The sequence below is a fragment of the Simochromis diagramma genome, unplaced genomic scaffold (genome assembly GCF_900408965.1).
Source record: "Simochromis diagramma unplaced genomic scaffold, fSimDia1.1 OVJJ01000822.1, whole genome shotgun sequence".
Classification (NCBI taxonomy): domain Eukaryota; kingdom Metazoa; phylum Chordata; class Actinopteri; order Cichliformes; family Cichlidae; genus Simochromis; species Simochromis diagramma.
Genome location: NW_024387520.1, coordinates 4387007 through 4412327, shown reverse-complemented (window position 1 = coordinate 4412327; position 25321 = coordinate 4387007). Strand labels below are relative to the sequence as shown.

The 25321-nt window shown below is 43.8% G+C and overlaps 2 protein-coding genes across 11 annotated transcripts in view; one reads left to right on the top strand and one right to left on the bottom strand.

Moving 5' to 3' along the window:
- The window catches only part of mctp1a (multiple C2 domains, transmembrane 1a), a 126821-nt gene extending 112623 nt beyond the window's left edge, over positions 1-14198 (top strand). For all 5 annotated transcript variants that reach the window (XM_040019118.1, XM_040019116.1, XM_040019117.1 and 2 more), the window contains 4 exons: positions 2608-2717; positions 3327-3436; positions 3625-3722; positions 11213-14198. In XM_040019118.1, coding sequence (XP_039875052.1) covers positions 2608-2717; positions 3327-3436; positions 3625-3722; positions 11213-11284 — 390 coding nt within the window. In that variant the 3' untranslated portion in view covers positions 11285-14198. The remainder of the gene's footprint in view (positions 1-2607; positions 2718-3326; positions 3437-3624; positions 3723-11212) is intronic.
- A 754-nt stretch (positions 14199-14952) lies between these two features.
- Positions 14953-25321, bottom strand: part of slf1 (SMC5-SMC6 complex localization factor 1) — a 32208-nt gene continuing 21839 nt past the window's right edge. For all 6 annotated transcript variants that reach the window (XM_040019111.1, XM_040019109.1, XM_040019108.1 and 3 more), the window contains one exon: positions 14953-15580. In XM_040019111.1, coding sequence (XP_039875045.1) covers positions 15084-15580 — 497 coding nt within the window. In that variant the 3' untranslated portion in view covers positions 14953-15083. The remainder of the gene's footprint in view (positions 15581-25321) is intronic.

The following is a 25321-nucleotide window of genomic DNA, read 5'->3' as shown; positions in this document are numbered from 1 at the left end:
TGATTCAAGCCAAGCGGCATCATCCATCACGACCGGGTTGCTGTAGGTGTTGGGATTTGTAGCATACTTTGAGCATTAAAATGGCTTGCATCTGTGGCCAAGCTAAATCAGAGAGAGGCCTAGCCAGAGTCGATTTTACTAGCCTTGCCTTCACTTCTCCAAACAAACCCACTTAGTCTCCCTGACAGAAACAGGAAGACACAGATGGAAATACAGGCCCTAAGACTCCTGTAAAGCACTCGCTCCTCCTGAGTGAGACAAGAAGCTGGGCAAGAGTGGAAAAACCATGTTCTAATTACTTACCACATGTGAGCTAATTGAAACACACGGTTCTTGCAAACTACATGTGCCCAAAGCATGAAAAACAAGTCTTTTATTTAAAAAACTTGTAATGGATCTGCTCTTGAGAAGCGCAGATTTTATTTTGATATGAGTACTTTCTCTATTAGTCATGACACTGTAGTGCGAACATGCTCAGTAGAAAAAGAAACCGCCTTTTGAAATCAAGGACCCCTATCATCTAATCTCTGTTGGGATATTGTTTGTAGAGTCACGCAGCAAGACCAGGTGTGCAGATCAACCTTATCTAATAGCTGTAGGGTGTGTGTGTTTGTGTGCATATTAGGTTCCATTATAAGAACAGGTTGCCTGACTCCATATGTGCGCAGTGTGCAGGGAAGCTGGGAAAACAAGGTTCTCCGTGGCCCTCGGTGTTATTGCTACCTCCCACCTCCCCAAGCCGTGTTTGAAGACAGGAAATAGGAGTCAGACCGCAGTCCGAAGGGCATGTGGCAATGGTTTATACTCAAATGACCTCTGACTTATCCTCTCCACCCCCGCCCGGTCTCTCACACCACTCCTGTGGCCCTCAAACACTCTCCCCTGAGCCCAGGACCGAAAATAAAACGTCCTGACCCAGCCCAAGCCTGGCTCGGCTCGGCCTCACCAAGCCCAGCACAATAGACCCTGCGTTCTGAGATTTGTTTGACTCAGCAATGAAAAACAGATGGACTTTGAGGAAAGGCCTTAGAAGAGGAGGACAGCGGGAGGAGGAAAGAAAGGGAGTCTTGTAAAATATTTGCGAAGAAAAATAACCCAGAGACGCTGTCTAATTATATCTATTTGTCTTGTGTGGTTTTGCTGGGGAGGCCATGTGGTCTCCCTGACTGCTCCATGGTTCATTTTTCACATTATCTGATCCTGGACGGAGAGCAAAAAGACGAGGGTGGGTTTGGGGGGCAGTTTGGGTCTCAGTGGGAGGGTTGTGGTGAGGTGGCTGGCCTCAAGATGGAAATGTGGTAAAGGCCTTTGAGGTCCTGAAGGTTTCAGGTCTTTGACTGCTTCACTGTCTTCTTTGGCGATGGTAGTTATAATTACTTAGAGCTTTACTTCTCTAATCTAGCAACGTCCATCAATCTTCATCAGTAACATAGTCTTTCCTACACACAGAGAGAAATACTAGGCATGTGTGGTTATATCATCATCTTTTGGTTTTGGGGAAACTTTTCTTGATTAAGATTTGAGGGGTTTTTTTTGTTTTACTGTGTAAAATATTTACTTTCTTCAGCTTATTCCATTCAAACCATTTCTTATCTCACTGTTTTTGGCATCTGTAATTTATTTTCTTCTATTACAGGTGTTTACGCCATTGATGTGGTAGAGAACTTTCAAATGATCATCCTGTAATTACAGCCTTCTCCTCCTTCACCAATTTGTTTAAAAATCACCTCCTCCTGCCACATTATGAACAGGTCACCCACGATAGTGCACATAATACTCGTATGACTTTCTCCTGGATAGTTCTTTTCTACCCTTTTGTCTTCCGAGCATGTCCACCATTCACATATTGCAACAACCAGTCTGCGTGTCGATGTCCTCACTCAGCCAATGGCGTTTAATTGCTCTCTGTCACCTCATTTTGTCCAGATCCGTCGTGCCCCTGCCTGTCAGTCAGCAGCTCGTTGACTGTTGCATGACTTTTTAAATTCTTCACTTTGTTTCGGTAAGAAGGGCAGGGGTTGTCGACTTCAGATTGCCTGCCTATTTTGTGACTCCCCCTGACCCCTCCCACTCTGAAGTCTTGGTGGTGAGTGACAGTGTTAATAAGGATGATAATGATGTCACGGCTGGTGACATCATCACACTGTGCCAGCCAGGAGGACAAAAGAGAGCTCTGCCTGGTCTTCCAAGCTGTGTTGGCAGCAGCAGCAGAGAGAGAGAGAGCGAGCCCAAAGATTGATCTATCCATTCGGCTTTCAGTTTAATTCTGCTCCTCTCTCTGCCTATTCACATATTCAAATTTTGCCTGTGTGAGGATTCGTAAGGAGGAAAACATTTTGATTTGTTCTGCCAACTTTATATCTCTATTACTGCCTGGAATGAAAGCACTCTGTCACTTTATGCAGGATATCCGGTGATTTGGCTCCCCACTCCAAATCTTTGACGCTATTTAAAATGTATTGTTTTCACAAAGACGCCTGTGCCCAGCCTCTCTCTTCTCTCTCTCCTCCTGTCTCTTCTCTGTTTCCCTCCACGTCTTCCTCCCTCATCCTCGCTTTCTCTCTTTCTCTCTGTCTCTCGCCTACATCTCTATCTGTCCTCTTGCAGGACTCAGAAAGAAAGGGCTTCATGAACAAGCTTTATGCCATTCAGGACGTGTGCATCAGTGTGCAGAATGCGCTAGATGAAGTGGCCTCCTATGGCGAGAGGATAAAGAAGTGAGTCGTAAGCCTGCTCCTCGGCACCCGGCCCGCTCTGCTCTGCTCCGCACGTCCCTGTGTTGTTGTTTTGGTTGTGTTTTCTTTTTTTTTCTGCCACTCTGGCCGGTTCCCTTTGCCAGCATAACTGAGTATAACTTAGTGCCGCTCTCAAGAATTAATGCCAGTGTGACACCCAACCCTGGGGAACAAATAGAAAGACTGCTTGTCTTTATGTCCACCATATCTTACTTGACCTTGCATTACCTGTTGTCATGCAGATATTAGATTAAATACACTGCATGCACTTACACAAAAGCATTTATTTATTCATTTTTTACATCCCTGTATGTACTGACAGCCTTTTTTTTTTAACATACGGTTCATACACAGAAAGTTTTGTTTGTTTTGTTTCATTAAAAGTACTAGAACTGGTTCTCAAAAAGTGCTTTTCTACATCTAAGTGCTTTCTAACATTCACACTCTAATGAATTCAAAAAGGTGTAAAATTTTCTCCCTGCAACCTGTTAAACTTTGCTGACTCATTCCTACATTATTTCTCAGCATGTTTTTATTATATCTGGAGTGAGCATTGCTGCTTATATTACTCTCCATCTCCTCTCTTTGCAGCACATTTAACTGGACTGTGCCTTTCTTAAGTTGGTTAGCTATCGTGGCTCTCGGAGTGGCCACCATCATCCTCTATTTCATCCCTCTCCGATACATTGTGCTGGCCTGGGGTGAGCTAATGTTGTATTTTTTATTACATCATATAGTATATAAGAACATTCAGATACTCTAGCTAAATAAATCTGTGTGCCTTGATGTTTTTTGTGTGAGTACACAGAGACAGTACAACAAATATAAAGATGTGTCCGTCTTTCCTTCTTTCAATTCTTACCCGTCTGCCCCACTTTTCTCTCTGCAGGAGTGAATAAATTTACAAAGAAGCTACGAGACCCCTACACCATTGATAACAACGAGCTGCTAGACTTTCTGTCCAGAGTGCCCTCAGATGTACAAGTGGTGGGTGAAATTTTATATGTTTCATTTTTTATATCTTTTTTGAGATGACTATCATCATCTGTCAGTTCCGGGCTTGGACAAGGGCTAGGCCTTCTTTTATTATCTCCTCTGTCTCCTCTGTTTTCTTTCCCCCTCTTCCTCGCGGTCTCTGACTCCTCACTGTTGTGCTTTCATGTAGGCTGAACTGACTATTCATTGTTTTAGCCATACAGACATCTAATCTAATTATTTCAAAGCTGTTTCTCTGTTTTCCTATTAAAAGCTTCCAAGTCTAATTCAATTTCCACATACATGGCTGGAGCTGTGTAGTAAGATAACAAGGTTAAGTGAGTTTAGTGGCCAGCATATAACTAGGTTGATTGACTCCATACACGTACACTCACACACAATTACAGTTAGATGCTGTCTCACAGCTTTGCTAGTAATTGAAACAGAGTGTAAACCAAGACTTAACCAGCCCCATGCGGTTTTGCTTCTACATTAACCGTGAGATCAGATTAACTTTGTGGCTGATGACTACAGATGCTTTCTCAGGTAAAATATAGGTGTGTGTGTGCGTGTGTGTGTGTCTATGCTAACAGTAACATGCTGTGCTGCCCAGGACCTAGTGCAGTTTAAACTGCAATTAAGCGGCAGCTTGTGAAAGTTGTTGTGTTATCCAGCACCAATGGTTTCCATTGTGGCTGTTAGGCCCCGCTGAGCTGAGTTCAGTACGCACACACAAACGCACACAGATGGAGGCTGAGACTGAACGACCTGGGGCCTCTGATATGACCAATTCCCTGCCATATCATTGCTGACACACTTCCTCTTTGATCGCTTGTTGCCCGCAACTTCTTTCATCTTTACAGGGTCATAATCCTTGCTCCCCTACGCACCCCTGCCAGCCCCCCTGTACCCCACTCCCCCTCTCTGCCCCCGTGCAGTTTTACAGTTTTGTAGTTTACAGGGGCCTGCTGCAGCAGCAGGCACAGGGCAAGTAGCCATCGAGTTAAATGAGCCCAAGCTGTCCCCTCTGGTGAAGTGCAGCCACCTTACACACCTGGAGCCTGGAGGAGTTGAAGGGTGAAGGGGCCCTTGCCTGGCAGGTATGAGGCCTTTACAAGGCCCCTAATGAGGGCCTGCTGGCTAGGGAAAGAGGGGGCAGACACAGTGCTCTGGTCTGGTGCCCATGCTGCTGGAGTTGTGCCTACTGTATAAGTAATACTGTAAGTGCTACTGTAATGGTTATTGCTGCAGCTGTTGGAATGGTAATTGTTGCCAGGTTTCACTGAGAGTTTGGAGGCGCTGAGAGCAACGAGGGTGAATGAAGGGGTGAGAAGGGTAAAAATAGAGAAAAGATGAAGGCAAAAATAGAAAAGCATGAGGGGCAATGAGGGCAGAAAGCAAGAGTAAAACTTTGTTTTACGTGCCCGTTAAGCCAGTGCCAATGTTTATTTCTGCAAATAGGAACAGGTCAGTGAAATTCAGCTAGTCAAACCCGTGATGGTCACGGAAAAATTAGTTTTCTGAGAAGGCACCCTGCTCTGCGGTCATTGGCTAAAAACAGACCGGAACGTTCTGCTCTGCAGTGCGTCCGGTCGCTGCCTCCGGTGGTGGGTTCACCTCATTGCCTGCCCCCGTCTCGCTGGGTCAAAGACGTCTGTGGGGATTGAGCCCTTGAGGCTTTCAAATGATGCACAGAGGTGCTGGGGTCTAAATGGAGTGTCCCCTCACGGGCACGTGTCTATGGCACCCAGTAGTACTGGTGCAGGGGCCCACTATGCTTGACATCCTGGATGACTAATGAATACTATTTCTGGGCCTCAGTGTGACCTCACACACATATATAATCACACACGCACACACACACTCTCACACACAGAGTTTTCCCAGCCGTTGTGCATGTTAGGTGGGTTGGGGTATTTCAGTGTACTGTTCCGCATCATTTGAAGGTGCTTCAGTGCTGCCAGAACTGATGAGGTTCTAATGACTTTCTATACAAAGGGCAGCCACACTGGTCCACAGTTCATACACTGCATATACTGCAGCTATACAATAGAGCAAGGCAGAAGCTGTGGGACATAGCCTTAGTCTTCCCTAATTTTTAATTTTTCTTTATATTGTGCGTAGCACGGAAATGACTTTGCAGTAACATTCGTTTGTCAGCATTCGTACAGTGAATGGAAGGCACTTTACCAAAGGAAGCCTCTCAAAATACTGATACTAGGCCCCTAACAGCTTTGCCAGACACCCTGTAAAAGCTAAATCACCAGCGGAGCCTGGGAGCTGCAGTTTCTTTTTACCACTTCAACAGTTTACTTAAATCATTATCTCTCTCTGTGAGCACCCATGTTAAAGGCTGGCATGATGTTTAGCACACGTGTGTTTAAAGGAGTAACCGTCTCTCTTTGGATTACAGTTTCTTGTGTCTGGTTTGGATCTTTCGCTGGTGATAACGGATGATACCGGGGAATCCTTCATACCCTCTTAAACGAGGCCATGCTCAGGACCTTAATAGCACCAAGTATTCCCTACCTGGTGTTTGGGAGGTGTCAGCGCACTAGTATGTTTTACGACACCATTAGCCATGCGAGCCAGGGAGTGCGTAAATGGGGGGCAAGGCAATTAGCATGCCAAGTGGCCCTTTATGATCGGTGTAAAGGAGCTGGATCAAATCCCCAATACAAGAATAAGCATGAATTCCAATTTAGCGGCTAATGAACAGCGGGCAGTCGGGTTAATATTTTTAGACAACATTTATGTTGGGGATGAAACCTCATCGGACGTGCAGGGGACAAAGGCAGGATAGTTAAAGGCTGAAACGGTGCCAAATGCCATCACTCACATCTACTAGAGGTCTCTCTCTCCTTCGCTGTGCCCTTCCTACTTTTGCAAGAGGTTTAAACATTTCATTGCAAGAGGGCAATTAGTCACTATTCAGTCTGTGTCTTGTCACAACAGCTAACAGGCAAAAGTTTTCCTTACTTTTTTTTTCCTCACTTACTGATTTACGTCACCTTGGAATGCCTTTTCTCCAACACAACAATAGACACGATTGCTGAATCTTCCAATCTGCAGATGTCTGAACTGTACACAGCAGTGCTTCCCTGGAAACATTTAATAACCCTTATGCTCGTTTAGGTGTCACACGAGATGAAACCCGGCGAGTTTCGTGCTTTGCGCGAAAAAGGACTGAAAGGGAGAATGACATAGTGTCGTTAAAATATAGCTCGCTCAGGTTTTTTTGAATCAATTTATTTACTCGCCTATTTACGTTTTTTTCCCCCCCACCTTTTTTTTTGTTTTTTTTTTTTGCTCACTATCAGCCACCTTGGTTTCGCCTTGTCTGTCTGCCCACACTGGCAACATCAAAACACTGTCAAAGGTTCAGTGTGAAAGGGGGTGAGAGAACATGAGAGGCAGTGAGGGAAGAGCAGGTCCTGGGATGCTTTGTGGGTAACACGGTTAAACGAAGCACTATGCATGGTACACGCTCCCCTTCAGCGGAGCACACTTCAAAGCCTGTTTTGCACTTGTACTGTCAACATTTGGGAAAGGAGAGGAGCGAGGGTGGAGCAGCCTTTGAGCAGTGCTGGGTCTTTACCCGCCGCTTCTCTTGTCGATGTTCCCTTTAAGTTCCCCGCTCGTGTACCAAATTGCTTGTGTGCTTGCTGCATTACCTCACTTTTTACTTTCCCCCCAATTTTGGTTCATTTTATTTTACTAACGTCCCACTTTCTCCTCGCCTCCTCTGCGTTTTCTTTTTCTTCTTCCTTTTTTTTTTTTTTTGTTGTTGTTGTTTTTTTTACTTTAACTAGCTCTTGCCTCCACCGGTTTTGGCGCCTGTGTGGGTGCTTTTGCGTGTGTGCTATTAGGTGAGGTGAGTGGGGAGCCAAGGGTGTAACATCAGGCGGGCCTGTCACCTGCGAGCTGGAATTGAACCTGTGATGCATGAGCCCCCATTTCTCCCGGCTGGCAGCTCTTCACAGTGAAAACTCTTGTTTTGATTGAAATGTTGTTGTTGTTGGTTTTTTTTGGCACTATTTCTTTTTGTTGATCCCCTTCGCAACTCTTCATGAGAAACAAAACCTTACTTTCTACTGACAACCAAACTTTTCTTTGTTTGCATTCACTCACAAACAGGAATTGTTTGGACAGGAATGTCAACGCACGGAATTAAATTGCCGTGTATCTTCTTTGCTCCTGTAGGCGTTTGGCCATTCAGTGATCACGCACAATACCTGTCCTACTTTTTGGATTCATACTGACTTGTTTAAAACCAACAGCGAAAGATGCGAATGAGCTACATATGGAGAAACACTTTATTAAAGTTGGATCTTTTTAATTTGCTTTTAGTTATTTGATGATGAGTACAATAGATGTCCGCGCTGACGTGCTGTTATTCCTTTGCTCACGAGTGAATTCAATCATTCAGCAATTCACCCACTTGTTCTTCTACAGACGCACCACTGTCATTGATTGCAGTCAATGTGGGCACTCAGCCAGCACTGTCATGGTCCCCTAGCAGAACTACCACTGCATAAACACACACACACACAGGGCCATACAAACCGTCTCTGTCCCCTGGGTTTTTGTTCTGTTGTCTGCTTTAGTTGGCATGGCTATAAAAGGATCCCCACCCACATATCTGTCATCACCCGAGCATCCACAGATATCCCTCCGTCTCACTGTCTCACCCAGTCTCTTCTTTCCTCTCATTGTTTTCTCTCCTTCTCCCTTTGTTGATTTGTTCTTTTTTGTTGTCTATTTCTGTCCCTTCTTTATCTTGCTCCTCATCATTCTCCTTTCCTCTACCTGGATTGCCTTTTGGCGTGCAGTCTTACTTCTTTCCTGACTGTGTCCAACAAACAGACTGTATTTGTACAGCTGTATGTTACCTTGTATAAATACAAGTATGTTGTTAGCTTGCCTTGTGGACAGCGTGGAGTATCCAGATCGGAATCAGAGCAGTCTGGCTGCTTAGTGAGGCGTAGAGAGCAACACATGCTGGCCTAACCACTCTGTAAGCACCTTAACGGGACATTGGTGACCAGCACTGTGAGACAGAGGAAGCAAAATAACCCACTGTAGATGTGTGTGTGTGTGTTTGTTTGTATGATTTGATAATGATATAAAAGTGCCTAGGTTTTCTTTATGTGGGTGTCTGTGCATTCTTTGTCTTTGCTGGTGTTCATTTGTATATGAGTGTGTCTGCATTTTGAAGAACATACACACATGTGGACATGTGTTTGGGCTTTGCAGGAACAGGACTGGAAGGCTTCATTGAAGCGACAGTGGGAACCAGTAAAAGATGGATGATAAAGGCTTGTTCCCAGTCGGTGCTGAAAGATGCTGCTGTTCCTGTCCACAGTAGACAGAACTACCATGAGACAGAACAGAGAAACCATATTGATGTCGGTTTGTTGTCTTCCTGGAGAATCAGAGAGAGTGTCAGTCAGTCAGCCAGGCAGAGTAGCCTATAGTACATCAACTTAGGAGGGAATCCTCAGACGATTCTGGCTCTTTGGTGCAGTCACTGTTAAGTCTATTTTTTTTTTCTATTAGTATTCTGATTCAGTGGCTAGTGCTTGTCGCTTCCTTGAGTTTGTCTAGACTAGCAACTGCATTTGTGCGCGCATGCACGGATGTGCACATTTGAAAGCGAGTGTGACAGCCTCTGTTTGTTGATACTCAGCCACTGTGATGCCGTTTGCATCTGACTGTCCATCACTTCCACGTAAGAGCAGTTTCTAGGATCGGCTCACCATCTTTGGAAAGGATTCTGTCAAGAGTGAATCAATTCTTGTTGCTGAGACATACTGTGACACTCCCTGAGTGATGATGCTAAGCATCTTATGAAGTGATGAAGTGAGGCAATACGCAACTAAAATGTCTGTTTAAAGTGGTTTAGCGATGCAGTGCAGATACAAAAATAATGTCCTGGTAATTTATAGGATTAAGGAGTAGTTTAACATTTTAGAAAAGCTTTGTTTTTCCCTTTCTTGCTGTGAAAAAAAGTGACGAGACTGATACCATTCTCATATGTGTCCATTAACTGGCACGGACATATGATTTGCACAGCTCAGTTTGGTATAAAACAATAGGAACAGCTTAGAGCTTGCCAAAGGTAACAAAATGTGCGTGCCAGCACCTCCAAAGCACACAATGAAGACATTATATCTCGTTGACTTCATTTGTACAAAAAAAAAAAATTTAAAACGGTGACAACAAGACTCCAGGAGGTCGCTGCTCCTGATCAAGAAATGATCCACAGCAAAACCAGCTGTAAAATCTCATCTGTTCACTACGTGAATTTTATTAGCTTTGGGCAGAACCGGACTAGCTGTTTCTCTCTTTCTCTCAGCTGAGCTAACCAGATGCTGGCTACAGCTCCTTATTTAGCTGACATATGTGACAGCCGTATCGCTCTTCTCGTGTAACTCTCAGCAAGAAAGCAAATAAATTTATATCCCAAAATATAAAACAGCTTCTTCCACCTGTGGCCTAATAGGGTCATGATGTATACAGATGTGCAACAGATTGGGGCTTTACTTAAAGTAAAATCGTCCTTTTGCCTTCTTAGTCATGTTATTAGACGATGTCGCTGTTCTGCACTTAACAGCTGACGTGGGATAAGCGTAGGGCTGGAAAGCCCATCCAGAAGCAGGAGCCTCATCAGGTAGATGTCATCCATACTGTCCACTCATTCCTGAGAGGGAGGAAAGCTCTCCATGTCAGATGTCTGGCTGTGACTGATACAGCTTTGATTATAGAGTGAAACATGGAGAAGAGATTGTATTTTGTCCCACGAAAATCTCCAGTGTGCTCATTTATCTCTCAGCCAAGAAAAGGATACAGCAAAGAGTCAAAATTTGGTCAGAGAATTTAGTTTGCTGATATTTTTAATTGGCTCCTTTTGATCAAAATGTAACTTTATCCCTAAATTAGTAGCAAGTCATATAATCCTTCTGATATAAAAGCAGTATGTATCAAGCTACATATGATGAGGAGTGTATTAATATTGCTAACAGTTATTCAAACCTTGGTTCTGAACGGGTTATGGTGCATTTTTTTTCCTTCGTTCTGTCTCGTTCCCATCTTCCTGCCCTTTCACTCCTCGCCATCTTGCTATACCAAAATGACTCTGTTGTCTCTCCAAGCTTTCCCATGAGCCCTTGCCCTGTTCTTTGTTTGTTTGTGTGATCCCTTCCCCTAGGCCACTGTAGCACATCTGTGAAAGTACGTGTGTATTTGTGTGCATCTGCGAGCGAGCACGCAATTGGAGCTTTGAACAGCGCACACGTATCGTGTCAGTGTGTGCGCGTGTGAGCGTCCGCATCTGTGTGTGTGTGCGCGCTGTAATCAGTGTGTAATCTCTTCCCTGAGGCCACTGTTCCACACAGCTGGACTAGAGCCTCTGGAGGGTTTCTGTGCTATTCAAGCATCCTTTGCTCTTTCCACCTGACCGGGTGGTGTGTGTGCGTGCGTGTTTCTATGTGTTTTAACAGGTGCAGTACCGAGAGCTGAAATTGGATCCCAATCCCAGTCCAAATAAAAGGAAGAAAAACAACCCCGGGTAGATGACTGCGTCCGCCCACCAACTCCTCTCTTCTCCACTTTTCCTCACTCGGTCTATTACTGGACACCGAGGAACAAGAGGACGACTGCTCTGGAGCAGCTCGGCTCAGCTATCCTTTAACATTTTTGTTTTTATTTCCTGTTTAATTCTCTTCAACTCGTTTTTCCTATTTAATTACTCATGGTGTACAGTCGTTTCCCAAAATGTCCTTTTTTGTATGAAACAAAATGAGTGCGAGAAACCTCTTAAATTATTACCGTAACCATAATGCTTTAGATTTTTTTTTAAAGGCAAGTGGAAAGGATGGATGAAATGACCTTTACATCAGCCGTGTGAGCCACTCTCCTTGCTGCTTCTCTCCATCACTCTGACAGCTTCCCACAAGTGTCACACAATAAGTAAAATTAGTTTAACATTTATTCTCGCTGTTCCAAAAAAAGAAAATGACACTTGGTGTGTTTATCAAGGGAGAAGCCTTATACCGCATTCAATTTTCTTTCTTTCTTTCTTTCTTTAAGCTCCCGTTTAAGTTATTGAATGATTTTGTTAATATGTTTATATTTTGTAATTGTTTTTCTACTGAAGTGTGTTTTGTTTTCTCTCCTTTCCCTCTTGGATGTGGCAGTGTTACTTTCACTGGCAGTAATTTGGACTGTCTCCACTTAACTCAGCCAGCCAAGTTGATTAGCAATTACGGTGGTAGCCTCCAGATATCTCCTTTTACACAAACACAAACCTAGATCAACAGGCTGAAGGCTTGTTTGTGCTTTAATACAATGGCCAGATTAACTTCCTTTTTTTTAGGTCTGAGTCTGTAGTAAAAAATTAGTGTTACACCTGAAAACTTTATCAGTAGCTGTTGCCTTGTTTGACTCATTTGAACCATGTCAAAATCCTCTGTCATTCAATGAGTCGCCTCCTCTCTCTGTCAGGCGGCACGGCAGACTGGGCCCGCCGTCGTGGTGTTAATATAGATGTCACCCAGTTTATGCAGAGTGTCGTCAGGCAGCCGGGCCTTGAGGCAGCCGCAGCTCTAATCTTGTTTGAAAGGCTGGTCTCCTTCCCTCTCATCTCCCCCATGTGTTTTCCTCGGTGGCCACACGCGAGCGCGTTCACGGCCACACGCACACATGCTTCTGCGCTTAAGCATCTTGTGTTTCGGAGGCACAAACATCCTCCTCTCGCGTAAACGCGCAGTTCCTCTCAGAGATCTCGAACACGCACGCCTTACTGTACCTACACGCTGACAGATGAAAAACATTGTATTGGAACAGGAACATTCTCCCCGCTCTCAGGCACACGCGCACCAACAACTGACACACAAACGCAAACATGCTTTCTGTGATGCTGTGCCCCAGGCTGGCCGCCCTCTCCATCTGCCCCACCTCCTGTGCCCAAAGCTCAACTTTGATCAGTCTTTCCAGAGACAGAGGCTTGTATATGTGAACTGTGTATGTAAGAGTGTTTGCGTATACGCATTTATGCAATCAAAGACGAGTTGCTTTTCTTAGTGTCGGTGTGCGTTACAGTTGTATCTCCCCTCCAGCTGTAGACTGATGCCTAGATCCAGTCGCTGTGTGTGTGTGTGTGTGTGTGTGTGTGTATGTGTGCGTTGCAGCAGAAGTGCCAGCTGTTACTTGGTGTAGAGTTTGCTTAGATGCTAGATGAGCAGCAAGTCATTGTGTGACAAGGCTCCAAGGGGACTTAGGCCTGAGATGTCAGGGAAGGAGGAGTGTATGTGTGTATGTGTGTGTTTCATGCTATTTCAGATCCTTCTTCCCGTCATGCTTCCCTCCATTTGCTCTCTCTGCGGTTCCCTCATTCGTCAGTGAGCGGGGTTGCGACCCTGTCTTAAGGGATGGTCTCCTGGGCTTCTCGCTGAGCATCTCTTGAAAGATCACAGCACAGGCTACATTTGAGGAGGTCTGCTCTCATCCTATTGATCCCTGCCTCCATCTCTCAGCCTCTACTTCTTTAGCTTTGCTTGCCCCCCACCCCCCTGTGTCTGTCTGTGTCTCTGCCTTTATACTCTAAACTCTCTTCCCACCGCAACTAGCTCTCTTCTGCCATTTTGTCACCCTCTCACTTCATCTGTCTACTCTCTCCGCTCCCTCCTTCCTTGCCCATCCATCTCCATGCTTAAATATCAACAGGCTCAGATCTGTCACTCCAAAGGACCACTGCTTTTCTTTTTCTTTTTTTTTGTCCACTTGAAAGACAATAACAGACTATCCCCTAAGAGCGACGTCGCTAACTGATTACAGCCTCCTCAGCAAACCCACTCTGTGACTCGTGAGGGATGGCTTTGTATAATGCCTAAAGGGATTGCTAGAATACCTGATGTGTATGCGTCTACTACTATATGTAGTCATTTTACAGCAAATTGTGGTGACTATTGTGCGGCATTGCATCCAAAAACTGTTTCTCACTCCTTTTCTCGTCATTATATTTCGTTTGGGCTCTGTTTTAAAGCAAACCAAAGTGTTTTTATTTTGTATGATGTCAAGAAGATGAGTTATAGAAAAGGAATGTATCAGACTGACAGTTTTAAAGAGAAAAAAAAAGCACTTTTATTTGCACCAAGTTGAAATGAGACTATTTATTTTTTAAACCGTACTGTACATAGCTAATTACTTATTAATTTATGGTTGTATTTTATACAGTATGCCTGTCAATGATCTGGTGATGATGCTGTAAAGTAGGTGTATGCCTGCCTCATTTTCTAAGGTCTGTCTTTTTCCGCCTGCAATGTTGCCTGCCTGTGACATCATCTTTATGTGCCCAGTTCTGACCAATAAGAGTTTCAGACAGCAACGCTGTAGAAGCCAAGACAGGGTTGGGTCAAATGAAAATGTGGTATATATTTCTGATATGAGTAATGGAATGCATCTGATGTATTTTACTCATTAAAAAAATAATAATAATGAAATTAAAATATTTTTTATCATCTTGTTTTTCATGATTTATTGCAACCCCTTTTTCTGTACTGACGAGCTTTGTTTCGAAGGTGCTTGTAGAAAGAAATGAATGAAATGTGGACTGTTGCTCTCAGTTTTAGCTTGAAGTCGCCTCCTTTGCACCGCTCACTCACCAACACATGGGCCCCTCTGCTCGGTTCAGCTTTGCGAAGCTCCTCATTCTTCACTGGTGCCTGCGTGGCTGAAACCCAGAGCGTACATCACTGAGACCATTTGAGAGCACAACTGCTGGATAACTGTTTTTTGTGTAGCCAACATATAAACACCTCCATCTCCAGAGCACCTTTCAGCTGACTTGCTCTTTACAAAGAAAAAAAAAGACATATCTATATATTGTTAAGACATCTGATATATTGCTGCCAGAATTGTTATATGAAGTAATGAAATAATCAAAGAATATATTTCACTTTTATTTATAAACATGCAAAAAATAAGAAAAAAGAAAACATGAGGTAGCAACACTCGACACTGAAATGAAACATTAGCGGTGTCATACAAAAACAAGCATCTTGAAATATTAAAAATAAATAACATTTAAATTCAAGAAATATTTGCAAAACACAGAACTTGCAAAACTCCCGAAAATATACAATATAAACAGACCAAGCCAATGAACATTAGGTATAAAATTGTAGCACTTAAGAAATGAACAGCTTTAGAGGCAGATATCCACAGGAAGATTTTTTTTTTGCCCTGTGGAGCTATTTTAAGGCCCTGGCAAATTTTAGGACCATGTAATAAAAAGTTACCTTTTTGTTCACTTTCACTCACAGGTTATGCATTTAAGTCAGCTTCAGTGAGGTGTAAAGTGATCCTTTAACCTTACAGATCACCTACTAGTGCTTCTCCTCGCGACCTAAGATCCTCCAATATCTTCATCAGGAACTGTGTGTTCTCTCCTTTGCACTCTACTACACCCTGAGACACCTGTCCCTGGTACTTCCCTTGGCTGAGCTCCCACAATGTCTCTACATCTTCTACCAGCCTCACTGCCCGCTGGTCTGCCCAGCCCTGAGTCACTTTTTGGAAGGAGTGCCTCTCCAGTGCCCTGACCAGCCGGTAGCCCAGGCTGTGGTGCTTGTCGCTGGTTGGTGTGTGGTGAGGAATGCCCGTTTCCCTGAGGTAGGAGAAAATGAGTAGGGACAGCAGAGATGATCCAGCCTCCAAGAGGGGAAGGTTAACTTCAGTTGCTTTATTTCTCAAACACTTTGTGTCTCCAAGCTGTGCACTATGGAGGAGCTCTTCCCTCTGACTTGGCTCAGAGACTAGATCCAGCGGGACCCGACCGTGGCCATCCGTCTGGCGTAGAAGAACAGATCCTAAGATGGGACAGAGATGTACAGGATCAGATCACACAAACTTTTTTATTTTTAAAACACAAATTAAAACTACTTGTTCTGATACGACAACACATTACTCCATAGTCTTCAAAGTGACAATGACAACAGTCAGGGAGGCACTACTATCATAAGTCTCCATATGTGAAAGTGCTTTCGTAAAAATTAAGGCAGAACATTAGAAAGACAGAGGTTAACATGTACTTGAAGCTACGGTGCAGTAGAAAAAAAAATCCGATTTTAAATATTTCTAAGTGGCAGTTTGGTCTGAGACTTTGGTGTTAATGAGTGTAATGTAAACAGAAGCATCAGTGACAACAGTAGCACAGATAAAACTGACATGCAGCCAAAGCTACCTTCAACTGCAGCGTCATTATCAAATAAGGCAGAAGAGACAACACGGGTTAACGGCAGGACACCGCAACCGATCTAAATTGTGCATTCCTGTGTGTGCGCGCACTAACAGTACACAGATACAGTGACGGAGAGTCCCCAACCCCAAACAAAAAACAGTGTGTGAAGCAGAGAGTTTAAATGAACAGCTGTTGTCCCAGTGGCACTCACTGCCAGCTGAGGCTTTTAGCTCACTTCAGCAGTAACATCAGCTGACACCTTGTCTCAACTCTCTGACTGGCGGGTCACTTTGTGTTTGTGTAAGGGTTAGTGACCTGATGAAGGGTCTGCTTTTCCTTTTATGTGCTCCTGTGAGTGAGCTCATCAGAGAACAGGGTGCTACTGGGGGGGGATGACTAACTAGTGACTGTGACATCAGCAAATTGATCTGTTAAGCTTGTGATACAAAAAATAAAAAAAGTGGCTTGTAACAATAACGTCACTCAAGTTACGCATTAATCCATAACATCTGTTATTGTGCTGCAAACACTCCATCTAGGCTCGTAGCTTCCGGGAATTTCTATACATTCAAAAACACCTCCAATAACCCTGACATGGCCCTTTCAGACATGCTTCACTACATTCAAACTGAAGATGACAGTCTCTGCTTGAATGTAACACTTTTTCCGTCTCCTTTTAGAAAGCCAGCAAAGTTATAATGGTGACATTCACCCCCCCTCCCTCCACCTTCCTCTACGCTCTACTCTTCTGCTTCTCTGTTCAGGCTGAAAGCCATTTTCCAGTGTCAGACAAGCCCCTGTGCATTTAGCCTACGTGGAGCGGGTCGAGTCAAGTGTGAGCCCTTTGTTTGCTTTCACACAGACCCATTTCTGTGGCAAACTGCTTTTGATGGCACTTGACTGTTCAACCTCGGCAATGCTGGTGCCACTTGTGAGCAAGTTTACGGCTCTGTGGAGGCTCGGAATGACACACAGACAGCTGAAAGACTGCTCGATACCACTGCTGGCAGTTGTTTCTGTTTGACAGACACTGTGGGGCTGCAGGAAGCATGATGTTTTAAAGGAGGGACGATCATGTGCGTGTGTTGCATTGTGACATAAACCGCACTTACTAAGCCTCCCAGATTCCATTTTTATAAAAAGCCATCCTTTTTTTTTTCTCCTCTAAGCGACACTTAAAAAAAAAAGTTTAAAAATGAAACATTATGAAATTTGAAATTGCTCTTCATCCCTCTGTCTGCTACACTGTTTGTAGCAGTTATGAGATAATCGATGAGAGCTCACGTAGCCGTTAGTGGGGAAGGTCAACGCTCATCTACCTTTTAGTGCTTCAAGTCTGAGTGGCAAAAACTCAATCTGCATAAATTGTGGCATTAATCTACATAAACTTTTACATAAGCGAGCAAATTTCGAATGCTGGGGTCAGGCGTCGGGGGCAGCAGTCAAGGACGTAAGAGCGCAGATTTGATCAAAGTGGCCACAGGAGAAAGGTGGAGGGTGTGGGGAGGCGAGCGGGGAGAAGAAGCAGAGCGGTGTATGTGAAACAGAGTGAGATTGTTCACAGCAGGTCATAATCACCAGGTTTCTATAACAAGCTGTCTTCGCCATTACACTCATCCACTGTAATGTGTGAAGCCAACCCTGGCCTGACACATTGTAGAAAGTTTCAGGTCGACGTTCAAGTGTTAGCTGAAGAAGGGGTGGGGATCTTTTGTCTTTTCTGTATTTTCTATATTATCTTATAAAAAATTAAATTAAATTAAAAATAGGGGACGGCTTTCTAAGTAGTACTTTTTTCCTTTTTCACAATATACCCTGTTGTGTGTTCCTTTGAGAAACTCAGTGTTTAATAGAGCTCCACAAGTGGGCTGTAAGTTTGTGCCATGAACCCAAGCACTTTGTAGAGTGTTTTCAACTTAAAGTGGAAATAAGTAAAGAGGAAATACAAGGTTCAATTCAATCACTCCTACTTAATTCTTCTCTTTTCATCGAATATGAAAGCAGCAGTCCTCTTTAGCTGCAATGCAATGACCTTTAAGCTGCTATTGAGCAAAGAAAACATAAAAACGAACAAGAGGGGGCAAAAATCATATTAGAAATAGTGCAAGAAACGCACACTGGATGAAAAAGGACATGTGGGGACAATAACCATACAAAGCATCACTTGCATTATAAGACAATACATTTGTAATTTACAATCAGACAAAAGAAATCTTGCACTAGAATAAAAACAAAAAAATAAAGTGATAACGTGTGTGCTTTTTTCCCCCCAGTGTTCTCCACCATCATCACATTAAACCCCACTGACAGACAGGCTTCAACCAAAGTGATGACACTGGTGATGGGGAGGAAGGGGCCACCCTAGCACGGGCTTGGGCTCGGCTTGCCAGAAAGCCCGCGAGGCTGACTGTTTGAAGGCTGCATGTTTGTTTGTAGAACACACAACTGACTGTGTGACAGTGTCTGCAGTTTGTCACATTTGCATGATAACCTGCCTTATTTCCATTAAGCGTCAGCTCCTGTCTTTCACCTTTTCATATTTGTTTTTACTCGTTCCATCGACTGAACAGAAGAATCAGTCGCTCCTTATTATCCATCATAGGACATAAGACACCCTCTAATGTTCCACCACACAACTCTACTGCACTCGATACAGATGTCAATGGTCATATCCAATGCTAAATTACACATTTCAACATAACAGAAGACACGGAAATAGCATCACGTGCTGCTTATAATGTAATACATGTATACAACACAGTGTTATGAGACTACCGCCTGAGGAATGGTTTTGGTGCAGGGACTGTGACTGAAGTGAATCCAGGTATTGGCGCTGGGTGTCAGATATGCTGCAGTGGAGATAAATACTGCACCTGGGGGATTACATGAGAGCATAGGGTAATTACACCAACCTCTGTGTGTGTGTTTGTGCGTGTGTGTTTGATGCAAAAATACCCCACTATAACCTAAGCTCTGAAGCTACTAGCGGAGGGAGGAAATTCACATGCTGAGTGAAAGCTACTGCCTGATGCACCAGCCAGATGCAGTCTGGCTGTTTCACACCACACAGGCATTTACATACAGAGCGCAAAGCCCTTTGGCCTTTAGAGGGCAGGCGAAGACAAGAAATATAAAAGCAAGAGTGGAGGAAGGGAAAATCGGCGCTAAAAGAGGGAGGGAGGGAGGATAGGAGGGAAGGAAAGAAAGATGCCGTGCTCCCTCCCCCTATGTCTCTCCCTCTCTCTGTCTCTGGTCTGAGGCTGGGGCTCAGGCAGACAAGCTGGGAAGCAGGCAGCTCCACAGCATGGTAAACATCCTCTCGCTCTCTCTCCCTCCCCCCACCCCCCTCTTGCTGCCTGAAAAAGAGAGGCAGGGTGAGTGTGTGAACTGCAGCCAGGGGCACGGCATCACTTATCCACAGGGAGCTGCTAGCTAGCAACTAGAAACCACAGCGAAAACAACAAGGCCAACCAAGTGACGCACCAAAGCAGCCAGCGGAGAGGCATCAGATGTGGAACAACCAGACAGACGAGTATGCTAAAATCCCCGTCTGTAACAGCAGTGTCTGAACACTCAGAGATATTTCGTTTACCGATATTAATGGAGGAGTAACTGCACTAGTTTGGATATATTATTGTTACCTTGTTAATTCACATTAAAATATTGCTGGCATTGTAAACAGTTGCTATGAACAGAAATCTGTGTTTTCAGTCACGGGCGAGCATCCTTTCAACGTATCCCTGTGCTCTTCACTCAAACACAGTCAGCTGTAGTTCTTTGTGAACGTCCCACACAGGTAGTCTTCCAGGGGTCCAGACAAAGGCACAAATAAGGTAGGATAAAGGTATAAACAGCAGCTACAAGCTTTGTGTAATCCAACACCACTACAGTCACTTCTAGTTATAATGGGCATCAAATATGCTTTGACTCCCTTTGACCAGGGAGATGCTGGCCTTTAGCACCTTAACTCTTTCCCACCTACTAGGTATCTTTTCTGAACTGAGCAGTTTCTGTCACATTTCAAGGCTGCTTCCAGAATAATAATAATAATAATAATAACAACGACTGGGTGTACATCAGAGGTTATTAAGGATGACCTTTGCCTATGCCGCTTACTGCCCTTGCTATTCTTCAAAAAACCTGGAACCTGTTCAAATGGTCATCAAACCACATTTTTATTGCGATATACTCATAAAACTCATCATCATCATTATGGGTGCTGGGGAGACTGTCAGACTGGAGCTCTAAATGAATCCTTAACTGGTCCTGAATCTATCTATAAATCTAATTAATTGTGTCTTATTTCCCAGTCAGTAAATCCCCAAAAAAGTTCAATTTGATGACATCACTTAGACGAATCGACTCTTCATTTCTGTTTTTGTTTTCTGGGACAGGCTGGAATAGGACACGAGCAAAGACTGATCGCTTTCACTTCCACCTCATATACAGTCCTCATATACAGTCCTCATATACAGTCCTAAAACAAGGACTTTTCAGTTTTTTTATTGTGTGGGAAAAGTTTGAGTTGAGAAACTTCAAATCACTTTACATCTCAATTGTTTAAAGACTTTAATGACTTCCACTACATACAATATTTTCTCTTCTCCAAAAACAGCTTCAGAGGTGAGCTAGAGGTGTCCTTAAGTACTTTAATTACAACACTCCATTCACGCTGCTGTATTCAGCTCGTCATTGAAAGAACGGTTTAAGCAAACACACTAAACTGCTGTTGAATGCATGAGCTTTCACTATGACCCATTCCTCCCAAGTTCAAACATCAGCCATTGTTGCCTTCTTGTTAATGAATTTCAAATATGTTAAAAAAAAAGTCTCTTGCATGTACTTTTTATTACCATAATTTTTAATATACCATTGAATTCCTCGCAGAGAAGTCACTCAACGTTTTAATTTAAGCTTCAGAAGAAAAAAAACGTTCTAACATTTTCATTCTTGTGGACCGTGTGATGATTTAAGTTCACGGTTGGAACACAGGGACAGACAGCAATCTTCATGGCCAATAATAAAGAAATAAAGATCTCCTAGTCCTGTGACCATGCTGTTTTCTTTACCCCCCTTTTCAGTCAACCTGGAAACAAAAGAAATGAACTAAACCTTGAATCTCAGCCTTGTTTGTGGTTGAGAAAAGCACGCTTTCAAGACCTACAAATTCATCGTCCATCCCTTCATGTAGTCCTTTTAAATAAACCCTGAACCTTGTAGGTGAAACAGGACAGCAAAGTAAATAAAAAAAAAAAACCCCAGAAAGTTTAATATTCCTTGACCTCTGCCCTCTCTTTTTACAGAAGGTAGCTCTCAGTGGCCTTCATGCTCACTGAATACTGCAGCTGTTTAAAAGGGAAACAGAAAGGGCAAAACGTGCCTTTGTATATTATAAGTGGTGCTGGGCATAAATAACAGGCGAGAAGCACTTGCTAGCAAATCTCAAAATCACCACATTCATTTTTGGAACATCTTTGGCCCTCATCTACATAAAAACATACAGATTTTCTCTGAAAAGGGGTCACACCTTTATCTTGGAGAACAGCGAAGAGTAATCAGGAACACCACTGGAAAGAGGCCCCAGATTTAATCCACGGCAACTGCCCCCCCTAAAAAACAAACAAAAAAAACCCCACCCCAAAAACCCCACAGAAATACAGGTATGTGGTGAGTCTGCGTATATTTCAGGGGTAATAAGAGACAGGCAGGAAGAGAGAAAGAAGACTCTAGTCAGAATTCCCAGCGAGGAAAGTCCTTGAACTACAGCCTGGAGAAACCTGCAGTTGAAACATCCAACACTCCGGAGTGAAGCCGAGGGCTCCAAACACAGCTTCACCTCTAATAGTACAAGAGCTCAGCTCCTCACCGTTGCCAGTTCAGGACCCACGGGGAAATAAGTGCTGAGCAGAATGAACTTTATTTATTTCTTTACCATGCTGACAGTGAAAAGGCCCAAGTGTGTCTAAACAACTACCTGTGTGTAGTGTGTGTGTGCGCGCGCAGATCTATGACAGAGAAAGACAGAGACGAACCACGTTGACTACAGCTGTCCAAGGGGACCGTGTGTTTCTTGTGCCACTGAGCAAATGACATCTTTCTGCTCCACAACCACTAGTTTGCGTTAATATCTGCCGGGATCACAGAATCTAGCGTGCGTGTTTGTGTGTGCGTGCATCCAAGACATGCACAAATGCACAAAAACTGAAAGAGGAATTGAAGAAGTAGTCATGCAGCAACTTCTCTGGGGTCTCTGAACCCAACTTAAGGCAAATAATTGAAGTAGAAACATCTTAAAACACTTAAACCTGAACAGTTATTTCCAACTTTTATATTCTTTCCTCTTCAAGCATCTTTAATCTCTTCGTGAGAATCCCTTCGTGTTTACAAGTTGAGGTGGACTAGCCGCGCTTACTAACGTGGTGGGGAGTATTTAGAGGACGGCATCAGTGATTACGGTCACGGGGCTGTGTGGTGACAGCTTAAAAGCTCTTTTCTTTATTTTTCTCCACCCTCTTTGCTGACTGACACGCCTCCTCGATGCGCGTGCCAGGTCTGAACTGCACAACTAAAGGCTCCAGGTCATTTTCCATTCCAATCAGGAGTACCGGCTGCCATGGCCACCCTGCAAAACGTATAACATTTCTACCAGCTGAGAAAGGAAGGGACACGAGGAGCAACAGCAAACATACACTCATTAAAGCATTTGAGACTCATGAAAACGATTTTGCGTATGTAGACACATACGCGAAAATATATAGCCAAGGACACTTCAATACTGTGTTAAAAACAAGCCAAACACACGCAAGCAGGGTCATGTGGGGCGGCCTTGGGCAACGGGAGGAGGAGGGGGAGAAAGTAGTGTCAGCCTTGCCCTCAGCCATGGCATCCTTTCATTGCCAGTTCCATAAGCCTGGAGGGACTGAGGTAGAGTGGGTAGGGGTGGGATCTAGCCCTTCCTCCCCCATACAATTCATCCTTTAAAACACACACACACACACACACACACACACACACACACACACACACACACACACACACACACACACACACACAGGCCTCCAAGCAGACAGGCTTACAAAGGGGTGAGATCACTCCCAAGTAAAGGCTTTGTTGGTGTGCCAGTGTCAGTATTGCCCTCTCTGGCCTACCAAAACCTTGGCAGCTAGGTTCAGCTTGTCTGCTGGAAACAACTAGGACAACAGGGTGAATGGCTCGATAAAAAAAAATAGTTTCGGGAAATGCAGCATGCGCTCAGAAGAATAAAACCCACAGGAATATAATAAATAGAGATGCATCTGGCCCACTAGCCTGTTTCCCTATCATGGGACGGTGAAACAAGTGTACCTGGCCAAAATTTTAAAAGCAGTCTGATGTATGGGTGTTAGAAATGCAGCCACAAGCACAAAAGTCCTGCTTGAGTTTAGAGTGAAAAATTGGAATGAAGAACAATATAAAGATGGTTATGGTAACTAAGCAGGATGCAGGCCCCAAAGCCAAAACTTTCCACGTTTAACAGCCTGGACGTAAGAATCTAAAAAAGAAGAGCAAGAGAAAAAAAAAAAAAAAGAAAAAGAAAAAAAGCCTAGGCCTACTGATGGTGTCCATGGCAACAAGATGGAGATCATGGAAAAGAGACCCTGAAAGACAGTACAGCCTGAAGTCAAGAGGACCACCTCCTCACCAACTCCCCGCTGTAGCCTTTAGACAACCCGCCATCAAGGTGTGAGGAAATAGCAAACAGTCGGGAGGGACTGAGTGAGGAAAGAAGTATAATGTAGGAGCCTCCAGGTGTTTCAAATTGAGAGAATTTTCATTCCTGTTGTTCTGTTTGGTCCCTGCAAAAAGACCTGGCCTAGACAGTGAAGCCAGACGTCTGCTACACACACACGCACGCACAGACACACACACGCACGCACGCACGCACGCACGCACACAGACACCCGCTTCCAATTTTATAGATACAGATAGCTGCTTCGTCTGACCTCTTTTAATTTGCTCTCTCTGCTGTTACTGAGGAAGGAAGGGAAAAAAAAAAAAAAAAAAAAAAAAAAAACGGGGGGGAGCGCTCTCTTGTTTCCTCTCCGGGACTAAACAATCCCAGTCTAATTTATTTTTTGAGGACAGAATATGTACATGTGTTAATGGGAAAGTCGAATCAAATTAACTATAATTAGTCAAACTGAGAAGTGAGTTGAAGCAGAGGTATGTTACATGGGGGACTGGTTCAATGCTGGCAAATATCACTCCTCCCCCCAAAAAACACACACACAGTAACACACACACACACACACACACACACATTTTCCCAAGTCACCTGCTGCCATACCACCAGCAATGCCACCCTCTCCTGAACTCCGACACGCGTCATACTCACCTCAACCCTACTGAGCTCCGACTGCATGTGGCACGCAAACACGCAGACACACAAACTACTTTTGTTGTGACACATTTCCGCAAAAACCCGCATGTGAATTCTGCAAGCGGCGCACCCTGACTCCTCTAATCTTGTCAAAAAGACGTTAACAGACATCTTACGAGGCGGTGCTGTAATCTCTTTGGACAGACACTGCAGCGCCGGATTGCATGTGAATTATGAAGGTTAGCAGTGGGGGCAGAGAGAGGGAGATGGTATATATGATCTACAATTCATACAGTGAAGAAGCAGACAACTGCTACAGCTTCTGGGTCACAATGTCAATCCTGTTTCTGTACCAAACAAGATTCGCCATTTGCAGCATATTAGAAAACATCAAAATTCTTGCCGCGTTTTTATCGAATGGCTTAAACTATGACCAGTGTAAACATTTATAGGGTGGTCCAAATTAATAGCACCTTTTGGTTTGTCCCTCCATGATGGGTAAATATCTTTTGTTGTCTTTAAACACCCACTTCCTAGTCTGCGGCAGACACTTTCTGCCATAAAATGCCCAAATGGGCCGGCCCATCATGAGGTCAGTTTTTCCCCCCAAAACTTTTCAAACTGGAGAATAAATAGCATCACATGTGATGGACAAACTCAAATCGATGTGGAACACTGGTGGAGTGCCGCTTTAAAAGCGTTCTCATCAACAAGGTCCTTATTCTTCCAGCAGGGTAATTAAGATAAAACTGTGGCCTTGTAAATAAGGTCAAACACGACATTCAATTGCTTGATACGCTTGACTACATTTGTTTGCTTTGTTGGACTCAAAGTTTATCTTGGCTACAGCAGCAGCGACATTGTGTATAAATTATACAAGTTTATTCACATGAAATGCTAGAGTAAAAAAGTACTAAGGCTAATCCTGTGACGTTAACAATAAAAAAACAATAATCCATTAATACTAATAAAAATAACATCAATAATGTGGTCTTGTGCTGATTAGCAGAG